This window comes from Typopeltis vanoorti, chromosome 14, assembly GCF_054136105.1.
Source record: "Typopeltis vanoorti isolate ZY-2024b chromosome 14, IOZ_Tvanoo_1.0, whole genome shotgun sequence".
NCBI lineage: Eukaryota > Metazoa > Arthropoda > Arachnida > Uropygi > Thelyphonidae > Typopeltis > Typopeltis vanoorti.
Genome location: NC_143562.1, coordinates 65,517,868 through 65,545,644, shown reverse-complemented (window position 1 = coordinate 65,545,644; position 27,777 = coordinate 65,517,868). Strand labels below are relative to the sequence as shown.

The 27,777-nt window shown below is 34.1% G+C and overlaps 2 protein-coding genes and 1 non-coding gene across 5 annotated transcripts in view; 1 reads left to right on the top strand and 2 right to left on the bottom strand.

The window, feature by feature from the left end:
• The window catches only part of Nmdmc (NAD-dependent methylenetetrahydrofolate dehydrogenase), a 140,493-nt gene extending 127,296 nt beyond the window's left edge, over positions 1-13,197 (bottom strand). The window contains exon 1 of the mRNA XM_090403339.1: positions 12,138-13,197. Within this exon, the coding sequence (XP_090259465.1) occupies positions 12,138-12,313 (176 nt within the window). The 5' untranslated portion in view covers positions 12,314-13,197. The remainder of the gene's footprint in view (positions 1-12,137) is intronic.
• On the bottom strand, positions 7,611-7,845 carry LOC150099550 (RNase MRP). The gene has a single exon (XR_016549431.1).
• An 85-nt stretch (positions 13,198-13,282) lies between the features above and the next one.
• The window catches only part of LOC150099548 (uncharacterized), a 569,663-nt gene continuing 555,168 nt past the window's right edge, over positions 13,283-27,777 (top strand). For 2 of the 3 annotated variants that reach the window (XM_090403425.1, XM_090403424.1), the window contains exon 1: positions 13,283-13,426. In XM_090403425.1, coding sequence (XP_090259551.1) covers positions 13,283-13,426 — 144 coding nt within the window. The remainder of the gene's footprint in view (positions 13,427-27,777) is intronic. The other variant, XM_090403426.1, reaches the window with a different exon arrangement.

Sequence of the window (27,777 nt, the reverse complement as noted above, 5' to 3'; positions counted from 1 at the left end):
CATCTTCAAGTAGTATAATAAAAAATTTAACACAATGGAAACATGAAACAAAGTCAAACTCAGACACGAGTCTAGAGTCCTAACTAGGTAAGGTGCCTTCTATGAGCACCAATCATAAGCCTCAGTTGTAACACAGATTCCTTAAGAATTAATGTTTGCCATATTACTGGAAGTTTAACACATCCATATTTATTTAATTTCCATTAGATTCAGTGTGCAGTAGCCAAAGCATGGTCCACTAAATCTGACAGCCCATAAGTCATGATTACAGATGCAATTTTTATGTTCTTCGATGTGGATGGTGGCTGATCCTCCTATCTGTCCATAGTAAGCTAACTTGTAGGAACAAGGAACTCTATATACATGAGGAAATGAGAGAGGAAGAAGTTAGGAGAATGGACAAGGATAGTCAGCTTCAAGTGAAGTCTGAAAGCAGTGCACAGAGTGTATTTTTTTTTCTTTTCCTTTTTTTAATTCTAGCTATTTTTTCAGATGTGCCCTGTTCATATATTTTCATAATTTTTCTTATGGAAAATATTTGCAGTCCTTCTCAAGAATGGGCTGAATATGGGCTAATTTTCAAGTTTCTGGATAGATATCAGTTGAATAGAAGAAATTAAAAGGTTCTGTGAAAAGGAGTCCACTCTGTGACATAAACTTTAGAACAACTGGAGGAATGCTATTAAGACCAGATTATTTTGGTATCCAGTTTGAACAAGATCTTATCTCTTTCAGGTGAAAAAGAAAGAAAAAATCATTAGTTAGCACTGTGATAAGGCAATTAAGAGACCATGAGATATATGCAGTGGATTTTCCAACAAGTTTTCTCTACCACCTTTGTATAAAACTAGGTAGCTCAACTCCACCTGAAACACTTATGAAAGTTCATTAAATCCTAGAGGGGATTATAAACCAAAGTCTTTCTGACCTGGAGCATGTTTTGTTCTGAATGTATCTTTCTACTAAAAAGGAACTGAAAAAGATGTGATTTCAGTTGCAAAAAACAAGCTCTAAGTAATAAATTATTTTTTTTAAAGTGATATACAACTTATATAAAATGAATATGTGCTTTTGGTTATCTAATAAAATATGCAATTATGCATTCATTCAAAAAAAAAAAAGAAAAAGTCTTTATTGTTTGTTATATGAAATATTGTTATATACCATATTTTTAAAATATGTTTTAAATATTGTATACAGAAATTATATTCTGTATATAATATTCACATATTGTATACAGAAATCTTTGATAGTAAATGTATTCTTAAAAATATCCATCATATTGCTAATTATGATCCATATAGTAAATGTATACTTAAAAATATCCATCATAACGGTAGTATGTACATATGCAGTACAAATGAAAATGTCATATTCATGTTCTATTAATTAAAATGTTATTTCACCATACATCAGATATAACAGACTCTGGTTATTACATATTTCTGCCAGACAATCCATGAAGTCCAATAAAAGAAGTTGACTGTAGGCAGTTTTCAATTCATGATTGCCAAATAAAATACTGGATAATTATACACTGACTGGTTCATCTTCATGCTAAATAAAATAGATGAATACACTTCAGCTGCTTCTATTCATTACAAATATAACATTCTTTACATTTTTTAAATAACATTTATTATTAAGAAAGAACCATTAAAATGTTGTTCTTTGAATAAAGAACAGCTCTCTTCATATTTCTTATTTCCCAAGATTACCTGATAAATACTGCAAAATAAGAAGCTTCACAATGTTATATATTAGCAATAGCCAACTTACACATTTCTTCTTCATTCAAATGACTGGGGTGGGGGGATAGACATAAGATTACAAGATCTCAAAATAAAAAATGATAATTATAAATGAGGAAGAAGGAAGTGGAAGGATTAAAAAGTTTCAATATACAACACATTTTTATTTTCATTACTGTAAATAAATAAGGAAACTTATTTATTTACAATAATGTCTGAATAAGAAGAACAGAGGAAACTTTGTAGAAAACAGTATTATGTGAAATATGATTTTTCAGCAGGCCCAAGGAGATAGAATGAATGGATGAATCAGACACCTATCAAATGCACTAGGCAATCATTGTTTTACATTTGTACAACAATGCTGAACATGTACAGTGTTCTTATACATGAAGAGATGTGTATATTAGCTTTATATTAAAAAAAATAAAATAATTCCTATCTGATTTCTGTTCCTTATATAAATATATTTTTTATCATAGCTGGAATTATAACATACTTATGGATCTGAAGGTGCAATAGAAAAATTCATTAAAATTTTAGAAGTCAGTCAATGCTGCTCTAAATTTTTGCTCACATGCATAGAATGCATTTTGCTATGTACATCAATTATGAATAATATGCAGATATGTACCACATCACTGAATGTTTCAGTGAGTAGAGGCATGACTAATATTAACTGTATATACTCATGCAATTTAAAATTTGCAGATGACATTGCATTACTTGCAAGCACAGAAGATCTACAATGAATTTCTGATAAAATAAAGGAAGAATGTATAAAATTTGGATTAAACCTAAATATAGACAGAACAAAAATTATGCAAATAGGAAAATGAAACACCAATCTGAAAACTGAAATCAATAGTAAGAATCTAGAACAGGTAGAAAACTTCACCTACCTTGGAGGAATAATTGAGTACAAAGGTGAAATCACAAAAGATATAAACAGACAAATTAGTCAAGCATCCCAAGCTTCTGGATGACTAAATAAAATATGGAAGTCACAAGACATCAAACAAGTAACAACAGTAAGAATCTATGAAACAATGGTCCTCCCAATACTTCTCTATGGAAGTGAATGCTAGAATCTCAAAAAAGCTGAAGAGAAAAAATTATAACTACTGAAATGGGTTCGTTAAGAAGATTAATGGAGTATCTCTGCTGGATAGACTAAGAAACAAAGGCATAAGGAAATGACTAAAACAAGAAATAACAATAATAGACAAAATCCAAGAAAGAAGACTGTGATGGTTTGGCCACGTGACCAGAATGGGAACAGAAAGATTACCAACTAAAGCCCTGTATACAATGATGGAAGGTAAAAGATCCAAAGGACAGCCCAGAATTAGATGGATAGATAAAATAAAAGAGGACCTGAAAACCAAATCACAACAAGAGACACTAAACTGGAAATGTTAATGAGGAAATGTTACTAAGGAAATGACTAAAACAAGAAATAACAATAATAGACAAAATCCAAAGAAGACTGTGATGGTTTGGCCATGTGACCAGAATGGGAACAGAAAGATTACCAACTAAAGCCCTGTATACAATGATGGAAAGTAAAAGATCCAAAGGATGGCCTAGAATTAGATGGATAGACAAAATAAAAGGGGACCTGAAAACCAAATCACAACAAGAGACACTAAACTGGAAATGTTAATAAGGAAATGACTAAAACAAGAAATAACAATAATAGACAAAATCCAAGAAAGAAGACTGTGATGGTTTGGCCACGTGACCAGAATGGGAACAGAAAGATTACCAACTAAAGCCCTGTATACAATGATGGAAGGTAAAAGATCCAAAGGACAGCCCAGAATTAGATGGATAGATAAAATAAAAGAGGACCTGAAAACCAAATCACAACAAGAGACACTAAACTGGAAATGTTAATAAGGAAATGACTAAAACAAGAAATAACAATAATAGACAAAATCCAAAGAAGACTGTGATGGTTTGGCCATGTGACCAGAATGGGAACAGAAAGATTACCAACTAAAGCCCTGTATACAATGATGGAAAGTAAAAGATCCAAAGGATGGCCTAGAATTAGATGGATAGACAAAATACAAGGGGACCTGAAAACCAAATCACAACAAGAGACACTAAACTGGAAATGTTAATAAGGAAATGACTAAAACAAGAAATAACAATAATAGACAAAATCCAAGAAAGAAGACTGTGATCGTTTGGTCATGTGGCCATGGGAACAGAAAGATTACCAACTAAAGCCCTGTATACAATGATGGAAGGTAAAAAATCCAAAGGACGGCCCAGAATTAGATGGATAGACAAAATAAATGAGGACCTGAAAACCAAATCACAACAGGAGACACTAAACTGGACAGAATTGTTCGCATTCTCCAGAGACAGAAGTGGAAAGAGTTTATTCGGCCTCATCATCCACACAGATGACGAAAGAAAGAAGAAGACTCATGCTGCATGAATGACATAGAGCGAGAGAACTTGGACACATGTCACTGGATATAACTGGTGGTTTTGAAACTTGGTATATAACAGAAGTTGACTGTTATATACCGAGTTTCAAAACCACTGACATTTAGCTATAATAATAAAACTGTGTGCAATAGTACTCTGAATGCAGACCATCAATATGTATATGTATGTATACACTTAAATACACACTCACAAAAGATTTAAAATTTCTAAGTAAATATAATTATAAAAAAAAAGTAATTAAATTATATAATTCAATGTTGAGAAGTGTAAGATTTTGAAATTTGGAAAGTAAGGATTTGGAATGCAGAATTCAAAACCCTACTCTGCATACAATACATAGGTAAATCTATAAGGATTTGCAAAAGATGAGGAATCTGGGATGATGATAGACAAGAACTTGAAATTTAGGATCTGTGTTGCTAGAATTATAAGGACAACACAATGGATTATGACAATCGTGAGGCCATTGACATGTACAAGTAAAGAGGTTATAGTTTCAGGTACCTTGATCAAGTCATATATGGCCTACTGTGTGCCTCATTTTTTCAGTATCCAATCACCAGTTTAATAGTTCAATCATAAATTGTTCAGTATCTAATCACCAGTATGATTGAACTATTATGATCAATTTATGATATGCTGAACTGATTATGCTAATAAAACAGGGTTTTCTCATGTAAAACAGGTAAATCAGCAAATGAATAAGTACAGGATGATCAGAATTAAAGCAACCCTGTGTAAGCCATTATGTAGTACCACCTAGTGATCCAAATGCTGTTAAACTCATACAGAATTGATATCTGAGAAAACATAGTAGTTCCAAAATTCACCGCCAGCAGATGCTGTACGATGTACTGAATGTAGTAATTTTTCTGAGTATGTAAGAAGGAGAAAAGCAACAAGCATAAATAAGACATTTTTATTCACTTTTATTACCCATTCATGGGCTACACTGTTCAATGTGCTGCCCTTCCCAGTATGTTCAATGGCAGAAGGTAGCTGGTTGTGGCTGATGTTGCACACACATGCTGTGTTATGCTGTCTTTCAACACTGGCAAATTATCAGGATAATAATCTTTGAGAAATCCCCAGAGCCAGAATTCACAAGTGAAAACAAGGTGGCCATGCAGTGGGAAACACATGGCTGATCACTCTGGCTTCTATGAAATGTTCTCAAAGAATCTCCTATATGGATCGAATGTTGTGTGAAGGGGCTCCATCCTACATGAAAATTACTAAATCCATGCGCAGGCACTACTGTAGCTGTTGCACAACAAAATTGTTTATCATATTGTGATACCTCTCAGCAGTAATTGAGCAGGTCACAGCACCGGACTGGCAAAAAGAAGAATGGTCCAATGATAAACAAAGCTGTAAACCTGCACCAGACAGTAATTTTGGGTAAATGCAAAAGAATTTGTTAGATTACACGTGGGTTTGCTGTAGCCCACGAGGCTGGAGTGAGCCTCGTCTCCCCACAAAATCATCCATGGCCACATAGTGTCCAACTCCACTCAAGCAAGGATTGTTAAAGCGAATGTCAGTTGACTATCAAAGTCTGGCAGACGCAACTTTCTGCATCAGGGTTATCTTGAATGGATTGAAAATGCAGTATCTTCCATAGAATTTTTCATACAGTTGTGTAAGGTGCACTCCAGGAACCAATGCTGTCATGCATGGCCTGCTTCACAATGAAGTAGCAACTTCATTCACTTGTTAACTGATTGGGTTGTGACCTCTGCCAGATCTAACTCCCAATGATCCTGTTTCCTCAGAATGAACTAATCATTTGGTGCAGAGCACAAGGAGATAGAAGACCTCATCAACATTTGTTTAGGTGATGAAATTCATGGTGTGCAGCAACGGCATTGAAATTGTTTACATAGTACAGCTTCATAAGCAAAGTGCGTTGGGGCAAGGTTAGTGCAATCGCTGTGGATGGTATTAACAACCAGAATGAATGGAAAAATCCTGTGTCCCTCTTTTTAAACCATCTTGGCACCTGCTGAGTTGCATGATATGCAATTTTCATGCATTTGATATTTACAATGCCCCAGTGGTGAATTTTGGAACTACTTTCTTCTTCTTTTTTTTTTCTCATCTTTTTCTCAGATATGACTTCCACATGATGCAAAATCTATTCCTGCAAAGTTTCACAGCATTTGGATCACTGGATGGTGCTCCACAAGGCCTTAAACAGGGATATTTTAATTTTGATCATACTGTACATTTGCAGATATAGCACACACATGGAATAAGGATTAGCATTCTATTCCATGCATATGGCTATGGACAGAATAGGATATACATAATCTATCCCAATGGCTTTAACAGGCCTTTAAGGCCCACAACCTTCCAAGCATGCCTGGATTTCGTAACCGAAATACGAGGATAAGATGGCCAGCCCTATGCCTCTAAGTATTCCTGACTGTATCCCTGTGTGTGTTCATGAGGCCGGTTTGCCTGCTTGCAGGGTGAAAAACCTCAGATAACCTGGCAGAAAAACCCTGCTGTCCATGCCCAAGACCAGCTAACTTGGCTATTGCTGAGGAAGATCCTTCAGCTCCTCACGTCACCGACGGGAATCGAACCTAGGACACTCCTTCCCCAGGTATGTGGTTGCGAAACGCAAAGCCATTAGGCTAACTGAGTGGATGGATATACATAATAATAATAACCATTTATTCATGTACAAACAAGGAAATATATACAGAAATGTTTATATAACATCTTATGGAGATAGTCTATTAAATGGAAATAAGCCAAGTTGCTCTGTTTTGTGCCAAATAGTTCATGAGTCTCATTTTCAAAAAGAAGTTTATGTAGTTCCGGAACTGTTCTCTTGGTCTTCCTCTTCTTCTCTGTCCATTAAAATTGGCCTGCAGAGAGCGAGTACTGATCATTAGTGAAGGTAGATATCTAAGTTGAGGTGGTATCTCAACCACCTTACAGCTGATTTTTCTGAATTGTTTCTATTCGGGATCTTTGCTAGCTTTTATGTGTCTGTGTACCTTAATGCTGAGTGAATGCATGTTCTCTCAATTGTTCTATTATTATTGACACCTCCAGGGAGTCCAAGGACTCATCGAGGGTGGGCTCTACGACTCCATCTCCACCATTCAATCACAAGCTGACTGCACCTACACCAACACCATCTAACCACCACTGGTATTTCCACAGACAATCACAAACATCCATGCCCATGGCGAGATTCGAATCCCCAGCCTTCTGGCTGGAGAGTGGATATGCTAACCACTCGGCCAACCAGGCTGGCATCAAAAACGTTCCTTTAGGCGGTGACTAGAATCGAACTCTTGACTCTTTCTTTTAGTGGTTTATCACTGAGAGGTGTAAACACCACTTACACTGAGCTACCCAAGCTCTTAAAATGGAAGACTGCCTTGATTAAGTCTCATTTTGGTAGCCTAAGTACAACTTAGGCCACTTGCATCCCTACGCATCTTTGACAAGCACACCCCCACAGCTTTCATGCAGGGAATAATGAAGGGATGAAGCTATCACAGCCCGATACTTTCTACCCAGGGTCCAGGGACTTTTCCCGAAGCATGCGTGCGTATAGTCATAAAGACTCTGTTAGTAGCTTCGATGGCAAGCCTCTGGTGGTCTCCACTATTGATGATACTAATTGCTCGTTGAGTAGTGATGTTCATGTCTGGGAACCATATGTAAATATGGCTTGACTGGTGGCTTTGTACAGATGAATTTAGGTATTTGTAGTGATGAAATTAAATTTAATGATATTAGGCAGGCTTTTATGGAATTGAAGAACTTTGTGCTTTCTTTTCATTATGTCAAAGTATCGATATAGGAACCAAGGTACCAAGAATCATTTATTTCTTCAAGAGTGTGGTCATATAGCCTAATATTTACTTCTGTTCTTTAGGACTTCAGTTTTACTGCTGTTAACAGCCAATCCAATCAGTGTTGCATTTTTATGTAAATTATCTATGTGATTTTGGCAGTCAATGTTACAGTCAATCAGCACACCATCATCTGAAAAGCAGAGACTGCTTATGTGGGTTTGTCCTGCTGAATCTTCAAGAGTTATTCCAACCCATTTCCTGTGAGTTTGAATACATAATCAAGGGTAATAATAAAAAGATAAGATATCAAAGAGTCTCCTTGCTCCAGTAGAAATAAGATAGCTCTCATTAGCCATTACTCTTGCATAGTAATTCTGATTCAATTCTGCTATTACTTTGATTATTTTTAAAAGTATGCCATAATAACTGATGATTTTGAACATCTGTTGTGTATATATTGAACTGAAGACTTTTGAGAAATCTAAGAAGTTTAAGATTAAAGGAAGGCTTTTATCTTTTGCCTACTTCTAGCAACCTTCTACGACACTGGTGTGTTCAACAGTGCTTCTGTTTGTTTGTTTTTTTCAAAAAAAAACTGCATGAATTTTGAGCAGAAGAGATGTTTAATATGGTTAAATTTGGTTTCGAAGCATCCCGTTATAGATTTTCAGTGTGGCAGGAGGTAGTGATTCTTCTCTAATTTTCTGAGTTGTTTAGATTGCTTTTTTTTGATACTGGTATTATTATGCCTTCTCTTCATTGTGATGAAATGGTGGATGTAGCTAGAGCTCTATTACAGATATTTAACAGCTGTTTCCCAAAGCTCTTTTATTCCATGTTTAATAGTCATTGCTGTTATACCATCATTCCAGATGCTTTCTCATTTTTAGCTTTCTATGAAAGCTAAAAATGCAAATTGAGCAATATTTTGTCAGTCTCCTCTCTTTCTTCTCTCTCTTTTATCCCCTCCCTGGAGAAAATAATCTGTGCATCAAGCTATTTAAAACAAATTTTAAATAACATATGTAGATGGGATTCAGAATTCAGTTAGAAAAATATCGATTTCCAGTGTATACCCTCCAAGAGTTTATACCAGATATTATAACAGTTCAACATACATTATTATTATAAAAAACCTTCATGAAGTCAAAGACTCATCATGAGAGGGCACTCTGTTACACGCACACAGGTTATTATATTGTGCCTTAAATATGCTCACTGTCTCTGCACTCACCACACTCTTGGGAAATGCATTCAAATCATTCACCACTCTCCATGCGAAAAACCTGCTCCTCATCCTCTCCTTATATAGCTTCCAGGGATGATCTCTTGTTTTCTCCCTGTCTTCACCCATTCCAGTGGCGCACTCAGGATTTAATCTTTGGCAGAGGGACGAGTTGAGTAGACAATTTGAGAATAGACACTACACATTGCATATGACCTATGACAGAGCATCTGCAGTGATCGCCAATACAAGAAACCCGTGATCTTCTCGGCACCAGCTGGGACAAACAAAGTAGCACTCGGTTCGCCTGAGCACTACCTCATTCACCTTGTATTCACGGTAGCTGTGATTCCTGAGAGCTATAGGGTATTCCCACCTTATGTGACCACTAATTCATAAGTAGTATAGAAATAGAAGGCATGACACAACATAAATAAAAAATTAATTTTAATTAGGAAAAGATTTATAGAAAAATTTTCTAGTGTTTTTTTCCTTTTTCTTTTTTTTTGGGGGCCCTCAGGCCCCCCCCTGGGTATGCCAATGACCCATTTTATGCAAAACCTCCCTGACATTAATCTGGTAATAACCTCTTAAAAGCTTATGTGTCTCGATCATATCTCTTCTTCTCCTTCTATCCACCGATTTCTACAAATTGCATTTTCTCAATCTGTCTTCATACTCAACATTCCAGAGACCAGAAACCACCTCCACCTTAGTTAATCATCTCTGGACCTTTTCCAATACATCTTCATCTTTTTGAAAACCAGGTGACCAAATCTGTGCACAATAATCCATATGTGGCCTGATCAAGGAAACCATAATATCCTTACTTCTACATGTCAGTGCCCTCCACATCATTCCCATTATCTGCAGTGCTGTCCTCACAGTTTTTGCAACATGTCCCCAAAATTTTATGCCCTTGTTCACAATCACATCTATACCTTACACATTACAACACTGAATTAACATCCCCACTTGTTTACTCTTTCAGCTAGTGTATTCAAGTCCTCTTGCAAAACCACAGCATCCATTCTACGCCTGATAGCTCTCCCCAACTTTGCATCATCTGCAAACAATTGCATATCACCATTCAGATCTCTCTCGATATAATTTACATACAAATTAAACAGCAGTGGATCCAAAACAGACCCTCGGGGTGCACCACTAATAACTTTCCTCTTCTGGGATACCGCTCTTCCGTAGACCACTCGCTGATACTTATCAAACAGCCAATCTCGAATCTAGCAAACTAATCTACTGTTCAGCCCCATCTGTTCCAATTTAATTACTAGTTTGTCATATGGAAATCTATCAAAGGCCTTTGCAAAATATAAATATACCACTGTGTATGCAACAACCTTAACCAATGCATTTGTCATTTTATTATAAAAAGTAAGCAGAATGCTAAAACATGATCTTCCTTTAACAAATTCATGCTGACCAGCAAAGAGTATTTTTCTGTTGTCAACCCAATCCTGAATCTTGGGCCTAACTAACCTCTCTAACATCTTAATCACAACTTCAGACACACAGACTGGCCTATAATTCAAAGTCCAAGCCTTACCATCTCCGTTATGAATCGGAATAATTTTACCCTCTTTACACTTCATTATTATAACATTATAATATATTATATTAATTATTATAATTATAAACGTTATTATAATCTGGTCTCTCTTTCTCGACTAAAGGTGAGTTAGTCAGTTCTCATACAGAGGTGGAGAGTTTTTTCTCTCGATAACTCAAGGTTTTCATCCCTCAAAACAGACATACCGGCCTAGTAAACACATACATCTACAGACATAAATACATTTTTCCCTCAACGTCAGGCTCTGCGAAAAGTCACATCATGTAAAATAGCAGACCCTGTTTTATATATATATATATATATATATATATTATATTATTAAGCCAGTGTGGTTGGTCAATTGGTTAGCATATCCACTCTCCAGGCTGTGGGTTCGAATCCTACCATGGGCATGGATGTTTGTGATTGTCTGTGAAAATGCTAGTGGTGGTGGGCAGTAGATGGCATTGGTATAGATGATGATGGCAGTTGTGGTTTGTTGTAGTTGGTGATAGGTGCTCTCTCTCTCTATGAGTCTTTGGACTCCCTGGAGATGTCATGTAATAATAATAATATTTCTGTACTAGTTTCCTATCAACAGTTTTTGTCAAAATTGGTTATTATTTGTCTGGTTTCTGATTTGATCAGCTTTTACTTTTCAATTCATAAAAAATGTTAAACAATTTCTCCCCAACTCTGTCAAGAAAGCAATTTGCTAATTGCTTTCTTGATAAAGTTTTCTCAGATATTGGTATAATACATTTTGCGTTTAAGATTAATCTTTTCCATTTTAATTTCTATCACTTTAAATTCTAGTGATCAAAAAATAATAAAAAAGTATAGATAATGATATATAGCTATTTAAAAACTTCCAGTCACTTCTACATAATATCAATATTTAAAACTCACTTAAATCCTTTATAATATATATTATATTCAAATAAAATATTTAGGATGCTAAAATATGAATATTAAGTATAACACCACAAATAACATAATTTAATGTTGTCTTAAAAAAAAAAATGCTGTGGAAGAACATTTTATCACTGCCCATGTTTTCTTTTACTTATCAAGTTATATTTTGCACACAGCATTTTTAAATTAAGTTTCTATTACTCTGTTAATTTCTGTTAACCAGACGCATCTAACAAAAAAAAGTCTTAAAAATTCTGCATAATCCCTTGATGAGTCTTCACTCCAACATGTGTTTGTATAATAATGTTATTGATAAGAATCTTCAGCATTACAGTTAAAACAAATAGAAAGAACATTTATTTTATTTAATATTAAAAATATAAGCTTACCTATGGGCAGACTGATGAATCATGCGATGTGTACAATGGTTTAAGTTACATTTAATATACACATTTCTATCATAAATTTGACGAAATCCACTTAAAGAAGCAGTAGGCATGAGATGTTTTCCAAGCCACGTTGGCAAAGGAAACACACGTTTCCTCAGAGCAAACATAAACACCATGAAACCGGCAGCATGCAAAAGATAACAGATCTACTACTTAAAATCGATTATCAAATTAAATCTTTTAATCCTTACAAAGCGAATACATTCATTGAGATATAATTTTTACTTGTAGACAGTACGTGAGTAAACACTATTACCTAAGCCTAAAAATAAACGAGTACGTAAAATCATTTCACCCCGTTTCATTTCCCTCAATGTGGTCACAGGAAGATATGTGTATATCATAAGTACCGAAGATACAGATATCGCTTCGCACGAACACACACACGGTTTGATCAAGGCAAACTGACATGTCAATAATACATCGTTGCATCATAGGCCTAACGTGCAATTTTAGCAGTAGGTTACTATTTCTAGGTCAATGTAACTAGCCGCAAGGCATGGGTCAGTAGTCCTTTGAGAATGAACTAGACTAGATAAATTACATGGTTACGAATGTGTTTCTTATTATATAATAAAATGCAAATTTCAAGTGAATTATAATGCACTTCACAGTTCACTGATATAAACAAACTTTCTCCTGGATTCGAACGTTGATCCTTCTGATATCTCTGACCTTGTTCACGGTATTATATGATATAAAAGAGTTGTACTCTATAATTTTCCTTTTTTCATCTTTTAGTATAAAAGTAAACGATACATACAAATTCTTTTGTCCCTTGAAAGATGATATTGAGACTAGTTTCTTCCAAGAGTAGGAGTCCAAGTAATCTCTTCACATTCATATATTTGCAATACATATCTAATTCTAATTCAGAATTTTCCGTTTTCCTTAGTATTGAAACAATAATACACGATTAAAAGACTTCGTCTTCGGTATTTCTGCTTCCGGTGTTTAAATTACGTATCCTAGGTAGCGATTACATTTTTAACGTTCCTTTGCACCGCCCATTTCCTTATCTGTCACCTTCAGTTTCTTCACATGTCCAACAGAGGGCAGTCACAATAGTATCTTTCAGATCCATCATGGAGGAGCAACTAAAAGTTGTTCAGTTAAAAAGGAGTGATTCGTTTGGTTATGGATTTTCAATTTTTGGTGGTTCTGGTTCAGACTGTCCTCCTGTGATATATGAAGTTATAGAAAACTCGCCAGCTGCAGTAAGTGGCGAGGTAAGCATGCTTTCATTTTAAAATGCAAAATTGAATAATGAATGACTCACCTGACTCGATCGTTGTACCGCGCTTCACTCGGATGCTGTGCTAACAAAGTATGACAGAAACTTAGTAACTGTTGCAGTATGGGGAAAGAAAATTAAAGGGAATATTTCAAAAAATTATATGCTACGAAACTTAAAAATTTATGTAAATTATAATTTAAAAGGAAGTATATTGAAAATAATATTCTGTTTATCATTGATATAATTTCATCATAATATAAAAATATTAGATATCATTTCAGCTGATTAATAGAGCATCATCAGTATTACTTTTGAAATGCTTCTATTTATTGATAACATTACATATACTTGTTTACTGTTTGATTAGGGCCGTAAAACACTAAAAAAATTCGAGGAAAAACTGTTGACAAACTGATAGAAATACTGAAAAGCATATAATTATAAGCTAAAACTGGGGACATTAAATTTTAATATTTATCCTCTTTGTTTACACACACATGCATTAAATGTTTTAAAGATAAAAAATTTGATTAGAAAGAAATTTAAAGAAAATCCAACTTTTTTTTTAATGCTAACAGGAATAGTTGATTATGAATATTTCCATCCCCTTTTAAAAAGGGAGAAGGAATGTAATCTAAGTATGTTTTGCTATAAAGAAATGCTATATTTCATCATAAAATGTTATTTTATCACCAATTTATAAATACAAATTTAAAAATAAGTTACTTCATTGTACATGAAGTAACTTATTTTTTATAATAAAGTGACAGCTGAGTTGGATAAAAGGTAATGACTACATTCATAATGCAGAGGCTTTTGACAAGAATACTATATGAAATTCTGATAATAAATTCCAGCAAAAAAAAAAATAGGGATGGATATGAAGTTGATGTGGATAAAGAGATACTGGACAGTAGTTTATTCAGGAGTAGAGTACAGCAGAAGGCCTGTGATTACTTGCATGCTCTAGGGCCCTCTATTCGATTCATTACTATCTTGCTTTTACGTTAATAAGATAGGAAATGATCAGAGTGGAAATATTCATTTGTTTGCCGAATGATGCAAAATTCCGTGTCAGTAAAGATGACATTGAAATATTGTATGATGACATAAATAAACTGGCAGTTTGGCCAATGGTTACATTGGCAGAGTGTAAGGTTATGCATTTTGGAGCTATATAATTTGCTTAGGGTTGTTTTATTAGATGTTTTGGAGTTTTATAGGGGTTTTATTTGATAGATTTTATTGATATGGAAGAAATTTTTCATTGCATGACTAGTGTGGGGAAAGCTAGGGGTCCTCCCTGGAAATTAAGTAAGAGTAGTTAGCAAGGGCAAGAGGACTGGAATTTTTCCTTGAAAAGTGGTAAATGAGTAGAATGGGTTGCCAGAGCCAGTTTTGTGACTCTGGCAACCCATTCACTAACTAGCTCATTCACTGATGAAGTAGTCCAGAGCAAGATATGACTAGTATTATGCAAATAATCATTAGCATTGATGTTAGTAGACCTCCCATGATGGGTGCCCTTGCATCATAATAATAACATAGTAATACATCCATTATCATTTTCACGAAAAAGACCATTTTTTTTTTCCTTCAAAACTCAATCATAAAACTTATTTAGATGTTAGTTTTAAAACACAAGTCATTGGCATATACATACTGAGGAGGAAAAAAACATTTTCACTGAATTTTTGTCCTTTTAATATTAATTTTGAAACGATTTTTTTTGATAGTAGTCTGAATAGTTTCTGCTGGGTTCTAGAAAAAAAAATTAAGCAGTATTTTTTTGAAATTACCTCATACTGCCCAAAATAAATCCCAGCTGGACAAGCAGCAAATACAAATAGCTGGCTTTGCAAGAGTTTTTTTTTTTTTTTTTTTAAATGAAATATACTACCATGGAGAATTTTGAAAGTTATTAAGTTCTATAATCTGGAGAAAAAAGTTATTTGATTTTTCTAAAACGAATATTTAAAATTTAATTTTAATGCCTTCTTGCCCACAAAAAAATTACATTTTTTAAATGCATTCAGAGTTTATGTAAATGATAACTGAAAAAAACTTGATCACTTATTTCTAGTAAGTCAGAACTAGGTAGTTATTAAAGAACAAACTAGTATGCAATGTATAGATTACTTTCACATTATAACTTAATTGTTGTGTGCCTGTATGATTTGTTTATAATTAGTGTATGCTAGTACATGGATTTTCTGAAACTAAAGTTTCATGTTACCTAATTGTTTAGCAAATAGTTGGGGAATGGAACTAACCCATATCTCCAACCAGAGACTCAGTTAATACTAATATGAAATTTTAACTACCACTGAAAAATTTAAGACATACTTGGTTGTATATTTGTGAAAGGAGATGATTACAAAATATTTGAAGCCAAACTGGATTGGGCCAAGAACATGTGGTAAAAGAATGGTGTTGATAATAATGCATTAATAAAACCAGTAAACAAGGAAAATGATGAATCAAATGGGCAATAGATTTTGAAAAGGAAAATGTGAAAACTGAAAAGTTTTGGAAACTAAAGTTTAAAAAAAAAGTTCTAGTATATGCTACTTTGAAATATTAAAGAGCATGAATATTTTTAAGTGAATATATTATGGAAAGTATGTCACAGAACGAAAGCAATAAATGATGCAGTTGTAACCAAAATTACTTATCTCAGAAAATACAGAATTGAGTTGCCCATATTTCGATTTGGTATTATCTTAAATAATCACATCTTTAAGGTTAATTGAAATAATTTCATGATTTTATAACTGAGAAACTTGCAATTGTGTATGTTATCTGCACATTGATACTCTTAACTTGAAGCTATAATTATGCCACCACCTAGTCTCATTTCACTGTGTACACTACACTAAGTTAGGGAAATCACTTTGTTTGACTGCTTGAACTGAACAAAGATAGATCATCAACAAATTGTTTACCTTATATTCATCTTCCCATACAAGATACTAATTTACTATAGGTTGACCCACCAACCTCTTCCCATGGTTGGACTATTGAACTGTCATCTCCTAACTAAACCCTGGTTCTCCAAGAGATGTGCTGCTGTACAAATGAAAAATCAAAGCATAACATAACTGGTTCACATCAAGAACTCCATCCTCCTTTATTGATTATACTCAAGCCTGAAATAGATGCAAGAAAACTATCAATGCTTCCAAAACAGAGGTTCAAAAAGAGCAAAAAGCAGGAAACTTGCAGCTGAGCCTTTTGGTCTCTTGCCAAAGCAATTGGTCGTAACTTTTGCCCAACACTATTCCCCCATCATACTCAGATGGCTCTATTGCATCATTGTCCCACAGAGAAAGCTAATCTCATGGCTTCACACCTTGCTTCCAATGTATGCATAAGTGACAATCGTAAATGCCTCCCAACCATTCCAGATGCCCAACATACAATACCCCCTATATCCTTTGGCCAGAAACAGATCAGATAAATGTTGTCCAAATTAGATACAAAAAAGTCTTCTGGCCCCGAATTGTCCTAAAGGTACACTAGAACTGGCTTGTGCACCAGGACTGACTCCTATTCTATGTCGCTTGTATCTTATTCCACTGGTATCTATCTCACAGTCTGAAAATTGGTTTATATTCAACCCATTCCCAAGAAGGGTGACAAATCACTGCTGTTTAACTAGTGCCCTATCTCACTCATCTCAGTTCTGTCTAAAGTAATGGAGAAAACCATCAGTTCCCAACTTCTAAACTACCTCGAAGGTATCACCCAACTGATAAATGACAACCAGTATGGATTCCATTGCTGCCGATGAACTGGAGATCTACTCACATATATCACCCATCTCTGGACAAATGCTATGGAGAAGTTTGGTGAATCTCAAGTGGTTGCACTTGATATCTCCAAAGCTTTTGACAGGGTCTGGCACAAAAACTTATTAAGCAAACTTCCATCATTTGGTCTGTCTCAGGACTTCTGTAGTTGAATTGCCAGCTTTCTGTCTGCATGCACGATGTGTGATGGTAGATGGTTCCTTATCCTCTCACCATTCAACTAATGCCAGGGTTCCATAAGGTTCTGTTCTCTCACCAACCCTCTTCCTTCTACATATCAGTGACCTACTTCAGTTGACCTGCAACCCAGTACAGTTTGCAGATGACAACACATTGCACTCCTCCCTTTCATTTGATAAACCTTACCCTACACAACTCACCTCAACCTACAGAACATCAACTATTATTGCCTTCAATTCCGATCTCCAAGCCATCCTCCAATGGGGTTCAGATAACCTCGTCAATTTCAATGCTAGTAAAACCCAGTTCTGTCTTATTTCTCACAAAAAAAAAAAGAACCATTTTCTCTCAATATTATTTTTGACAACACTCAAATTTCCAGACAAGATTGAGATCTCTCTTCTTGGAATTACCTTGACATCAAGCCTCTCCTGGCATAAACACATCACAACCATTGCATCCTCAGCTTCTAAAAAACTAGGATTTCTCTTTTGCCCAAGATGTTACTTCACATCTGAACAGCTGTTAACCTTATAATCACAAATTTGCCCAGCTACTGAATACTGTTCTCACATTTGGAGTGCCCCCCCCCCCTTAAGAACTCTCTCAAAATGCTTGATTCAATACAGAGGAGAGTAATTTGATTAGTGACCCATCTCTTACCAGCTCACTTCTCCCACTTTCGCACAGACATTTGGTTTCTGCATTATGTGTATTCTATAAATATTTCAATGGCAAATATTTACCTGAAATAGTATCAATAATTCCCTCACTCAGTACTAAGTCTGTTGGAACATGTGCAGCTGCTGTCCAAGATCCGTTCACAGTATGCCTTGAAACCCACAGAACAAGTTTCTTTTTCTCCTCCTCCATCCCTGCTGTATTGTAGAACAGTCTTCTCCCTGATGTGTTCCCCGAAGAATACAGTATATAGGCTTTTAAATCAAATGTAAAGAAGTTCCTCCTTTGCCATCCTACTATCCATATATGATACTAATGTACTATAGAAAACGCATAGAAAGGCTTATGTGTTCACAGTACGTTATTTATTTTCACGGTATTGATGACAACACAGAATGATAAGAAAATAATATTTATTAACTTATTTGCTGATATTAATGTACTATAAGTTGATCAACCAACTTCTTGTGTATGGGTTCAGCATAAACCCTCTCATGTATGGTGCTAACATAAAAAAATTCTGTAGCATTTTAGTGTGTATACCCAAGGAAGTGTTTTTAATTTAATGTGTACTAAAAGCTTATTAAAGAAATTTATAATGAGGAATAATAATTCTGTAACTGTTAAACTTGTTTCAAAAATTTAGTATTTCTTCTTGGACCAAAATCTTGTTTTAAAACTCGGCTCTAGTTAAGTTGCAGTATGAGTTGTCCCTGTTACATGCTTGAAAGTTAGGTTTTTCTTTAAGAGGAGTGTTGCTGCACTCCACAGAAAACTTTGTCTGCAGTCTCATCCCATTCTCTGTTTTTAAGGCTAGGGAACAGAATTTTTTGAAGTTGTTGCCTGAAGTGTAGAACAGTATTATTATTAATATAAACAAAATATTAAGATATTTTTAACTGCCTTCTCTAAATATGTTCATTATATAAGTAAGAAAGTACTTAAAAGTATATTTAAAGTAATCTAGTAACTTTTCATTTTTCCATGAATATATATATATATATATATATATATATATATATATATTTTTTTTTTTTTTTAAAGTAAGTTCTGTATGTTTATTTCATAGAACTAGGAATTAAACATGATAATGTTGAGTTAAATGATTAGTATTTTCTTGTAATTTTCAACAAAAGATGCAGAAAAGTGTTTTCATATAACATAAGGACACCATGGCAGACTGTCTAATAATTATTAATTTTATGTTTCATGAAATTTACTTATTTTTATGCATAGTTAGTTTTTAGAAAGCATAGAAAATTCCAAAATGAGCTAATCATTTTGGAATAACCTGTGTCTGTAGACATTACTAAATCATTGTATATACATATCCTTAAATTGCACAATATAGTGTTAATGTATTCTCTTTGCCTGAGATTAGTGATATGTGTAATTTACATGATTCCTGATTTCATAATTTATGATATTTATCAAATTCCTGATTTGATAAGTTATGATAATTTACACGATCATAACTGAACATTCTTGTCAGTCTGATTTAATCTATATGGCATGCTGCTAGGCTTTCTGTTGACTGAGTTCTTCTCAGTAAGGATTTGTTTGTGATGTTCTGTTGTAATAATTTTTTTTGTAATGACTGTACAAAAAAAATTGTTGTAAAGGTTCAGCTAGTTAGTAATAAAGCATGGTATTTTTAGTAACAATTTTCAGTTTGCATTTATGTTTTTCTGCTGGCTTGTTTGGCTAATTGGATAGTGCTTCTGCTCTCTAACTAATAGGCTATAGATTCATATCTTACTGTGGGATATTTTTTGAACATCTTTAGATGCTAAATGAATTTCCTTGCCCGGTGTGAAACCACCACCACCTTACTGAATACCTGAAGTGGCTTGGAGTAGAAGTTCCATGTTTGATCTCTCAAGTGGGCTTTATAGATACCTATCCTTGAAAATAAATGTGTGATAGGTTTATTTATGTCAATCAATCATGATTGAGTCACATAAAAAGAAAAATTATTGGTACTTCAGTAGTAAATTTTGCAATCTCAACACCCAAAAAACTCCCCCGCCCCCAAATGACAACGTTTTATTAAAAATATTAAAATTCTTATTGTGCTAGAGCATTGCTGCAAAATGCAGAGCATGATTAGTTATGTATAACAATACTTGTCTGTATTGTTATACAGACACCTCCATGTGAAGACTCATCATGGGAGACCCAAACTATCCACACAATATTTATCATATTTCTCCTTGAACTCATTGACAGACAAAATGCTCACAACCGACTCTGGCAATGTATTCCATTCTTCAACCAAAAAATTTAGTCCTCACATCCTTCTTAACCACTCTCTTAATTTCCAGAGATGACCTCTTTTTCTACCATTCCTAGCCAATTGCTGAAATATTTCCCCTGCATTAATCCTATAAAATTCTTTTAGTAACTTAAATATTATATCCTCTCTTTTGCAACCCACAAACTTCTATCATCATAGAAGACATTCCACAGACCACTTACCAACTTGGTCACTAGCCTCGCAATCTTTGCAACCACTTTCTCATCACAAAGAAATCCAGATGACCAGACCTAAGCACAGCAATCCAGACGTGGATGTATCAAGCCTTTATAAAGAGGAATGGTAACTTCTTTATTTTTGCATATGTGTTTTTCAATAACCAAGTAATCCTATGAGCTACCTTGATAACCTTAGCGATATGCCCACTGAACTTCAGGTCTCTATCTACCAACACATCCAAGTCCCTAGCTTCATCAATTTCCTGGAATACAGTTTCATCAATGTGGTACAGTTTGTAATCTTTTTATCCCAAAATGCATAACTTTACACTTTTCCACATTAAACTTGCATCCATTATCTTTTGTCCATACAGAGGTAGCAGTGTTTTTCATCCTGGAAACTCAGGGTTTCATCCTGCAAAGCAGGCATACCAGCTATTAGAACACACAATTAATACACATAATATATTGGTTTCATTATCTAAGTTGCTTCAGCTGTAATTTCAAATAACCAAACAAGTAGATAGTCTATTCATTTAAATCGTCTTGCAAGCTCTCTGCATCACCTTGATTAACTGGTATACCACCCAACTTTGCAGCAGCAAACAGCTGAATATTTCTCTTCAAATCATTTCCTATATCATTTTGTACAAATTAAACAATAATGGTCCAAGCACAGATCCTCACGGCACCACCATTGGTCATATGCTTTTTCTTGGATTCTGCTCCTCCATCTGCTACTTTTTCTTTTGGTATATGTCTATCAGTCACTTTTGTATCTACATCACCAATTTCATATCCATCCCCATTTCATCCAGTTTGTATAACAAATGAGCCACCCTGTCAAATGGTGTAGCAACCAGCAGTATCATTGTGTAGCCATTCTCTTTATCCAACTCAACAGTCACTGTTATAAAAAAGCTAATAATTTTCTAAGGCAAGACTGTTTAACAAAGTCTTGCTGCCCACGATACGGTATCATATTCTTATCCGCTTATTCCTGAATTCTATCTCTGAACAACTTTTCCAATACTTTTACCGCCACTCTTTAGATAGTGATTGGTCTATAATTTTCTACTGCAGTCTTAGAGCTTCCTTTATGCAAAAGAACTGTTTTATCCTCTCCCTCACTCTCTTGGGATCTTATCAGAGCTGACTTAAACTGCTTAGTAAGAGGCATTGACAATTCCTTTACACATTCTCGTAATACATGAGCTGATGTTATCTATGATGCACTTAGACGATTTAGTTTTAAATAATAAAACAGTTGCAAATTTTGAAAAATTTGCAACTATTGGTGATCTCTGTTCTAATTTTGGGTAAAGGAATTTCAGCAATTGAAAGGGCAACAAATTAGCTTTTTAATTGAAGTTCCTTTTTAAATGCCCTTTTTTTAAATCCAGTTAAAGTTATCTTTTTAATTGTAGCATTTTTGTTTTGGTGTAATGAATATCATAGTCTTCATAAGTTCTAAATAGCAAATGGGAAAACTTTTGAATTTTATTACAGTATATGAATATAGTTTTAGATGTAATTTTACTCAAGTGTCCACATTGGCAAGCATGGTCATAGCAAACTTCAGGTCATCCTGATTAAAAGGCTTCATCTATACTGATTGAGCTGTGGAGGACCTTTATTTGGTCCTAATGGTGATTAGTTTTAGATATGCACATTTTTCTAAGGTTAATTTTTCAGAAATGGGTGCTAATTTCATTAAGTGTTTGCAGAAGGGCAACCAGAGAAAGAATTTGGGATGGGCACAGGAAGTTGGAGCAAGCCTATGCAAAAAGTACAAAAAATTTTATTTTTTATTAAAATGCTTTTAAAATGCTTTATAATTAAAATCATGGGAAATTATTATTTTTAATATTTCATGAATTCAAAATCAGAACCCATCCATAACATTAATACCAGTTATCTGAAATTTATTGTCAAGGTCCTAGGATTGTTTGATCCATACAAAAAAAAAATCCTTTTGACATCCCATCATATTCCATATTAGTATGAGCACCGATTAAGTCTTTTTGAATAAACTTAACTGTTTGTGTGCACTTGGCCAGCTGGGTGGATGGCATCTCCACTCTGCAACCAGCAGGCTGTTGGGCCAGTCGTGGATAGTTATTGAATATTTTTGGTGTTAGATGATTTCATCACATTGTGTGAGACTGCCATCTGTATTATTGGAGGCCTGAAGTTGCTTGAAAAAGTAGCAGTAACATAGCCCACCCACAGTATTAAAATATATATTCGATTTTACATCCTCCCATGGATAGGATTCATATAAAAATATTTATGCAAAATTTTAGAATGTTTTTTTTTCATTTAAGGTTTACTAAAAAAATTTTAATGGAAGAAAAACCCAATTTGATTATAAGTTCATTACATTGTAGAAAAAAAAATCATCGCTAATAATAAGTTCTATTTACCAGACTACTGGTATTTTAATTTCCAGGAGGTAAAAATAATTTAACCTGTGGATGCATTACAAAACAGATATGAATTTGGAATAATTCTATGAAAGCATTACCACTATTTGTGGCATTTGCATTTTGCTTTTTGAATAAAATATTTTGACAATGTGTATGTGTTAATGTGCACAGCAGACTTTTTTTACTTTGTTGCTTTCGGCATGTTGGATTAATATTGCATTTTGAACACACATTTCCATTTAAAATGATATAAATGTGCAGGCTTATTGGCTAGCATATCTGCTTTCCTGTTGTGGTCGTGGAATGTTTGTGGTGGGAGATAAAGTAAAGTGCAAAAAATAAAATGGGAGACATAAAGATAAATATAATAAAAATCTTCTGAAAATGAACACATTGACATTAAATATTAATAAACTAACCACTTTAATTATTATTATTTTAATGTTTACTTATATTCATAGTTTCAGAAAAATGTGGCGTAATGCCTTTTTCACCCTACCCTGTGTTGTCATTACGCTGCTGTAATTTTCTTCATAGATATTGCAGACTTTAAGTTTTTGGTGTGCATATCTTTTTGCCACTGCTTGTTCATCTGTGTCATTTGTTTTATATTGTATTTATACTTTTCTCTTTGAAACATTATCAGCAAATTCACGATGAATCTTTATGAAACTGCTAACCTGTAAAATTTAGGATTTTAAGCGCTGTGCTCGAGTGTGATATCTGTATGGGTTCTATTTATTGGTTAGCCTAGATTGTACATAATATATTTTCTATGCAATCAAGCCATGGGTTTGAATCCTAGTGTGGCACTGTTTGTGAAGCATTTAGATAGTAGTGGTCAATTTTGTTGGTAATAATGTGAATATGCTCTATCTGAAAAAAAAAAAAAGATTTATCCTTAAATCTTTGTCCATATTTCATTAATACAATTGTGAACTTTTTCTTTAATATTCATGTGGATTTATGAAGGAGGTGCAAAGTGACTCACTTTTTCAGAATTCCATGTGAATATTAAAGGGGGGGGAGTTATTGACGAAAGCTTCATATCATTCACCTCGAAATTCATTTTCATTTATCTTTGTCATGAAAAAAAGGCAGGGGCGTATATACAGTTTGAGCTGTCATTCAACCCAAGCAACTTATATTTTTGATCACAATCAGAATTGTTCAAAACAGTTAAGATCATCTTTAACATCTGCTGCTATAATCAAACATAGTGATACTTAAGGTAATATTTAATGTTTTTATCTTAAAATATTTAGGATGTTAGTATGTTGGATTATGAATTTATTACCTTGCCACAAAGGTTAATTTTATTTTGTGGTTTGGACAGACAATTAAATATGTTGCAGTGGTTGTTGTTACATTACAAAAAGTGGAGGAGGAAAAAAAGAGAGTGTACATTTAAAAACAATTTACTGATATTTAATGCCATGCCTTCAGAAGATTCGTTTCTTTATTATATCCCATAAATTAGTTTTATTACCTTCTCCATCACAAATGACAGGGTAATTGCCATAATAGTTTTCTTGAAAAGAATATTAAAAATATTGTGTTCTCATTTGAAGAGATGTTTTCCACTTACTATCATAATGATTTCTTTTCCAAGAATTTGCCACTGCTTTTAGAATGATGGTTCAGATCCCTATCAGTCTTCTTAAAAGTCACAGTTAAAAATAGGAAAAATGAGAAATGTTCCTTTTCCCCAAACTTTAATCATTCTTCCTGCAAACTTACCAGTCTTTGTGGAATCAGCATCACCCTTAGCTGTTTTCACTATGTTCATTATTAAAATATATTTAATCTCATTAAGGTTATGAACAATAATATGGAATTTAGTTAACTCATTAGCATGACATAGTGTTCCATTAGAATTTGATGGTCTAATTAATTGGGATGAAATTTTATGGAAAATATCTTGTTTGATGTTCCCAGTATATTTCTTCCCAGGTGTTAGGACTTGCATTAGAGTACAGCACAGTAATTATATTAGAACTTCAGTTACTCAGTAACGAGTGTCCTGTGGTTGGAAAAGGCTTGGGATTGAGTGCCATCTTGGATGTGAAGAATTCTTGATAAGGATTTTTCAACTAAACATGAGTCAACTGGTTGCTGGATAGATTAGTTTGATGTAGAATGGCCTCCTGCAAATGAGTTCTGGGATGGATCCCATACAGTTGCTGTAATGTATTGAAATATTTTGATATGTCAGTCTCATTCTGCAGATTGAAGTTGAATTTTCTGCCAGTGAATTAATAATGGATATGGTATCTCTTAATTGTTTGAGACAATTTTTAATAAAAAAGTGCATCAATAAAGTTAATATTCTGTGTAAGTTGCTAATGACCCACAGTTAAAAATATTAGTGAAGTAGATCACTTTATCAGAGTAATATTTTATAAATATGATCAATCAGTATAATTACATCCATCCATGAGTACTAGGACTCATCATAGAAGACTACTTTACAGTGTGCACATATTGTCTGCAAACGGTAGGTGTTCCCTGATTGGTTTTTCCCGGTTTAATGGCACAGAGTGGGAACCCTGCTATTTCCATACAAGGCAGGCTGATAAGTACAGAGGTTCATTTCCTACATTGTTTTAGAACATATCGCACATCCGTGGTGTTGATTTATAAAATGCATTTCATTGGAATAATGATGGAATCGTTTATTTCCGTATTGCACTTATATTAGAGCAGAATTGAAACATTGTTGGGATTTTTGTAGTAATTGGAGACTATGCTGTGCTTCCTCCCCGATCAATAAAATCAGAGTTCAATAATACTTCGATGAACGGTTTATGTGCTCTTGACATTTAAATCAAATCTGGGACAATGTCAGACGGCAATTCCGTGTGTGTGTGTATACCCACGCACATGTGACATCGGCTAGTCGTTCGAATGCTGCGCCTTCAAGCAAAACTGTGTCGTTTATCGATCTCGTGAGACTGGCGGCACTTCATAGCACGAGCTCTTATTGTTTCTGACCGATTGCTTACCTTCGATATTGTTGTGTGTGCGTGTGTATTATATATATTTATAAGATAGAAATAAGCTGTTTGCTCTAAAGATTCCGCAGACAGCTAATTGTAAAAACAATCACAAATGTGGATTTATTTATTTTTATATATTTTTTAATTTATTTTAAGCTTTATGGTTACGTAAGCAAGTTTTTCCACTTTCAGTATAATCTATGCTTTTATTCCATAACCACTTTGGACGAATCTCATAAACCACCATCAGAAACCGATTTACCATAAAGTTAGGAAGAATTTTTTTTTTTTTTTTTTCCCGGAGTTTGCCATACACGCTTCGCTGTGATGTTCCTTTGCTTTCCTCCATTTTTGGGATTTTGTTTAAATCAGTAAATTCATTTCTTTCATGGTCCTTTTTTTTTTTTTTTTTTTTCAATCGCATCGCAGAGTTGTAGTAGTGAGACAAATTCTGTTTTTTTTATACTTATTTTTAAATCAAATGTAAAGGATAATCTTTCGTTCCAAGGATATTCTTTTAGATTATTCAGGACTCTTTTCAAAATTACAAGTCAATGAAATAATAATGCGTTTGTATATTATCCCCCAAATTATTACAGCGAAGCGGGTAGTTAATTTTTATTATCGGAAATTTTCATTGAAGATAAGAATAGGTGCAGAAAATGTAGTTGCTATGTGTAATAGATCCTGTCTGTGCTCGCGGGGGAGGGAATACTCTGTTTAAATGGATTGTAGAATACGTACGGCCCATCAGGAATTACCGATGTAGAATTTATCATCTGAAAGTCGGTGCGTTTGCGTGACAACCGTGAATGTGTAATATTCGGACGGATGCAAGGATATGCCACTGCGTTTATTATGTTAATAAAATGTAGAAATCGGTATATTTTTTTTTCTGAAACTAAGTTTCATGTCCCTCCCGATTTTAAAACAATAACAAAAATATCTAAGCTTATTAGGTAATCGAGCTAAGCGTAGATTTTTAACTTCCTCCTAAACAGAATGCCGAAGTTTTAATTCACAACCGGTTGTCGCACCAGAAGCGTCATTCCGGAAATGTGTGTATAAAAAGATTTGTGCTGAGTTCGTTGAGTTTCCCCCAATCAATTTTTTTTCACTGCAGAAGAAAGACAGATGTTCTTTCAAAATCACGTGACGTAGCGTGGTTCAAACAGCGTTTGCACAAATCCAAATAATTTCAAACATTAAACACATTCGTTCCAAGGATATTCGTTTAGATTATTTGGGACTCTTGCAAAATTACAGCGATGAAATAATAATGCGTTTGTATATTGTTTGCACTCCCCCACACCTCTTTCATTAATTCTTTAAATCTATGGACAGTTGTCTGCTGAATTCGGATTTTTTCGATTTACTCTTTACAACAGAACCTAGTATACTGATCGGGGAAGGCTGTTATTTAACAGATATTGCAATTTCATGATTACCGCGTAAGCTTGTCTCAAATAATGAAATTCTTTTCTCATGACCAATGCATTTTTAAGTTAATGTTTTTTCATAGACTTTCTCTCTTTGGTAGAGAGAATCTCATTAAAGCATTATATATATATATAATCATCGGTTTTCTTGCATTATTTCAAAGTATAACTGAAATCACTGTATATTTTCAGTATTACATTAAACAGACTTAAAATTTTCAAACCACTCTGTTTTTTCCTCATTTAATTAACTTTTGTACTACTCGAGATTGAAATGACGAACAAATCTTTGTCCTAATCATTAATACTGAATAGAACTGTTAAATTA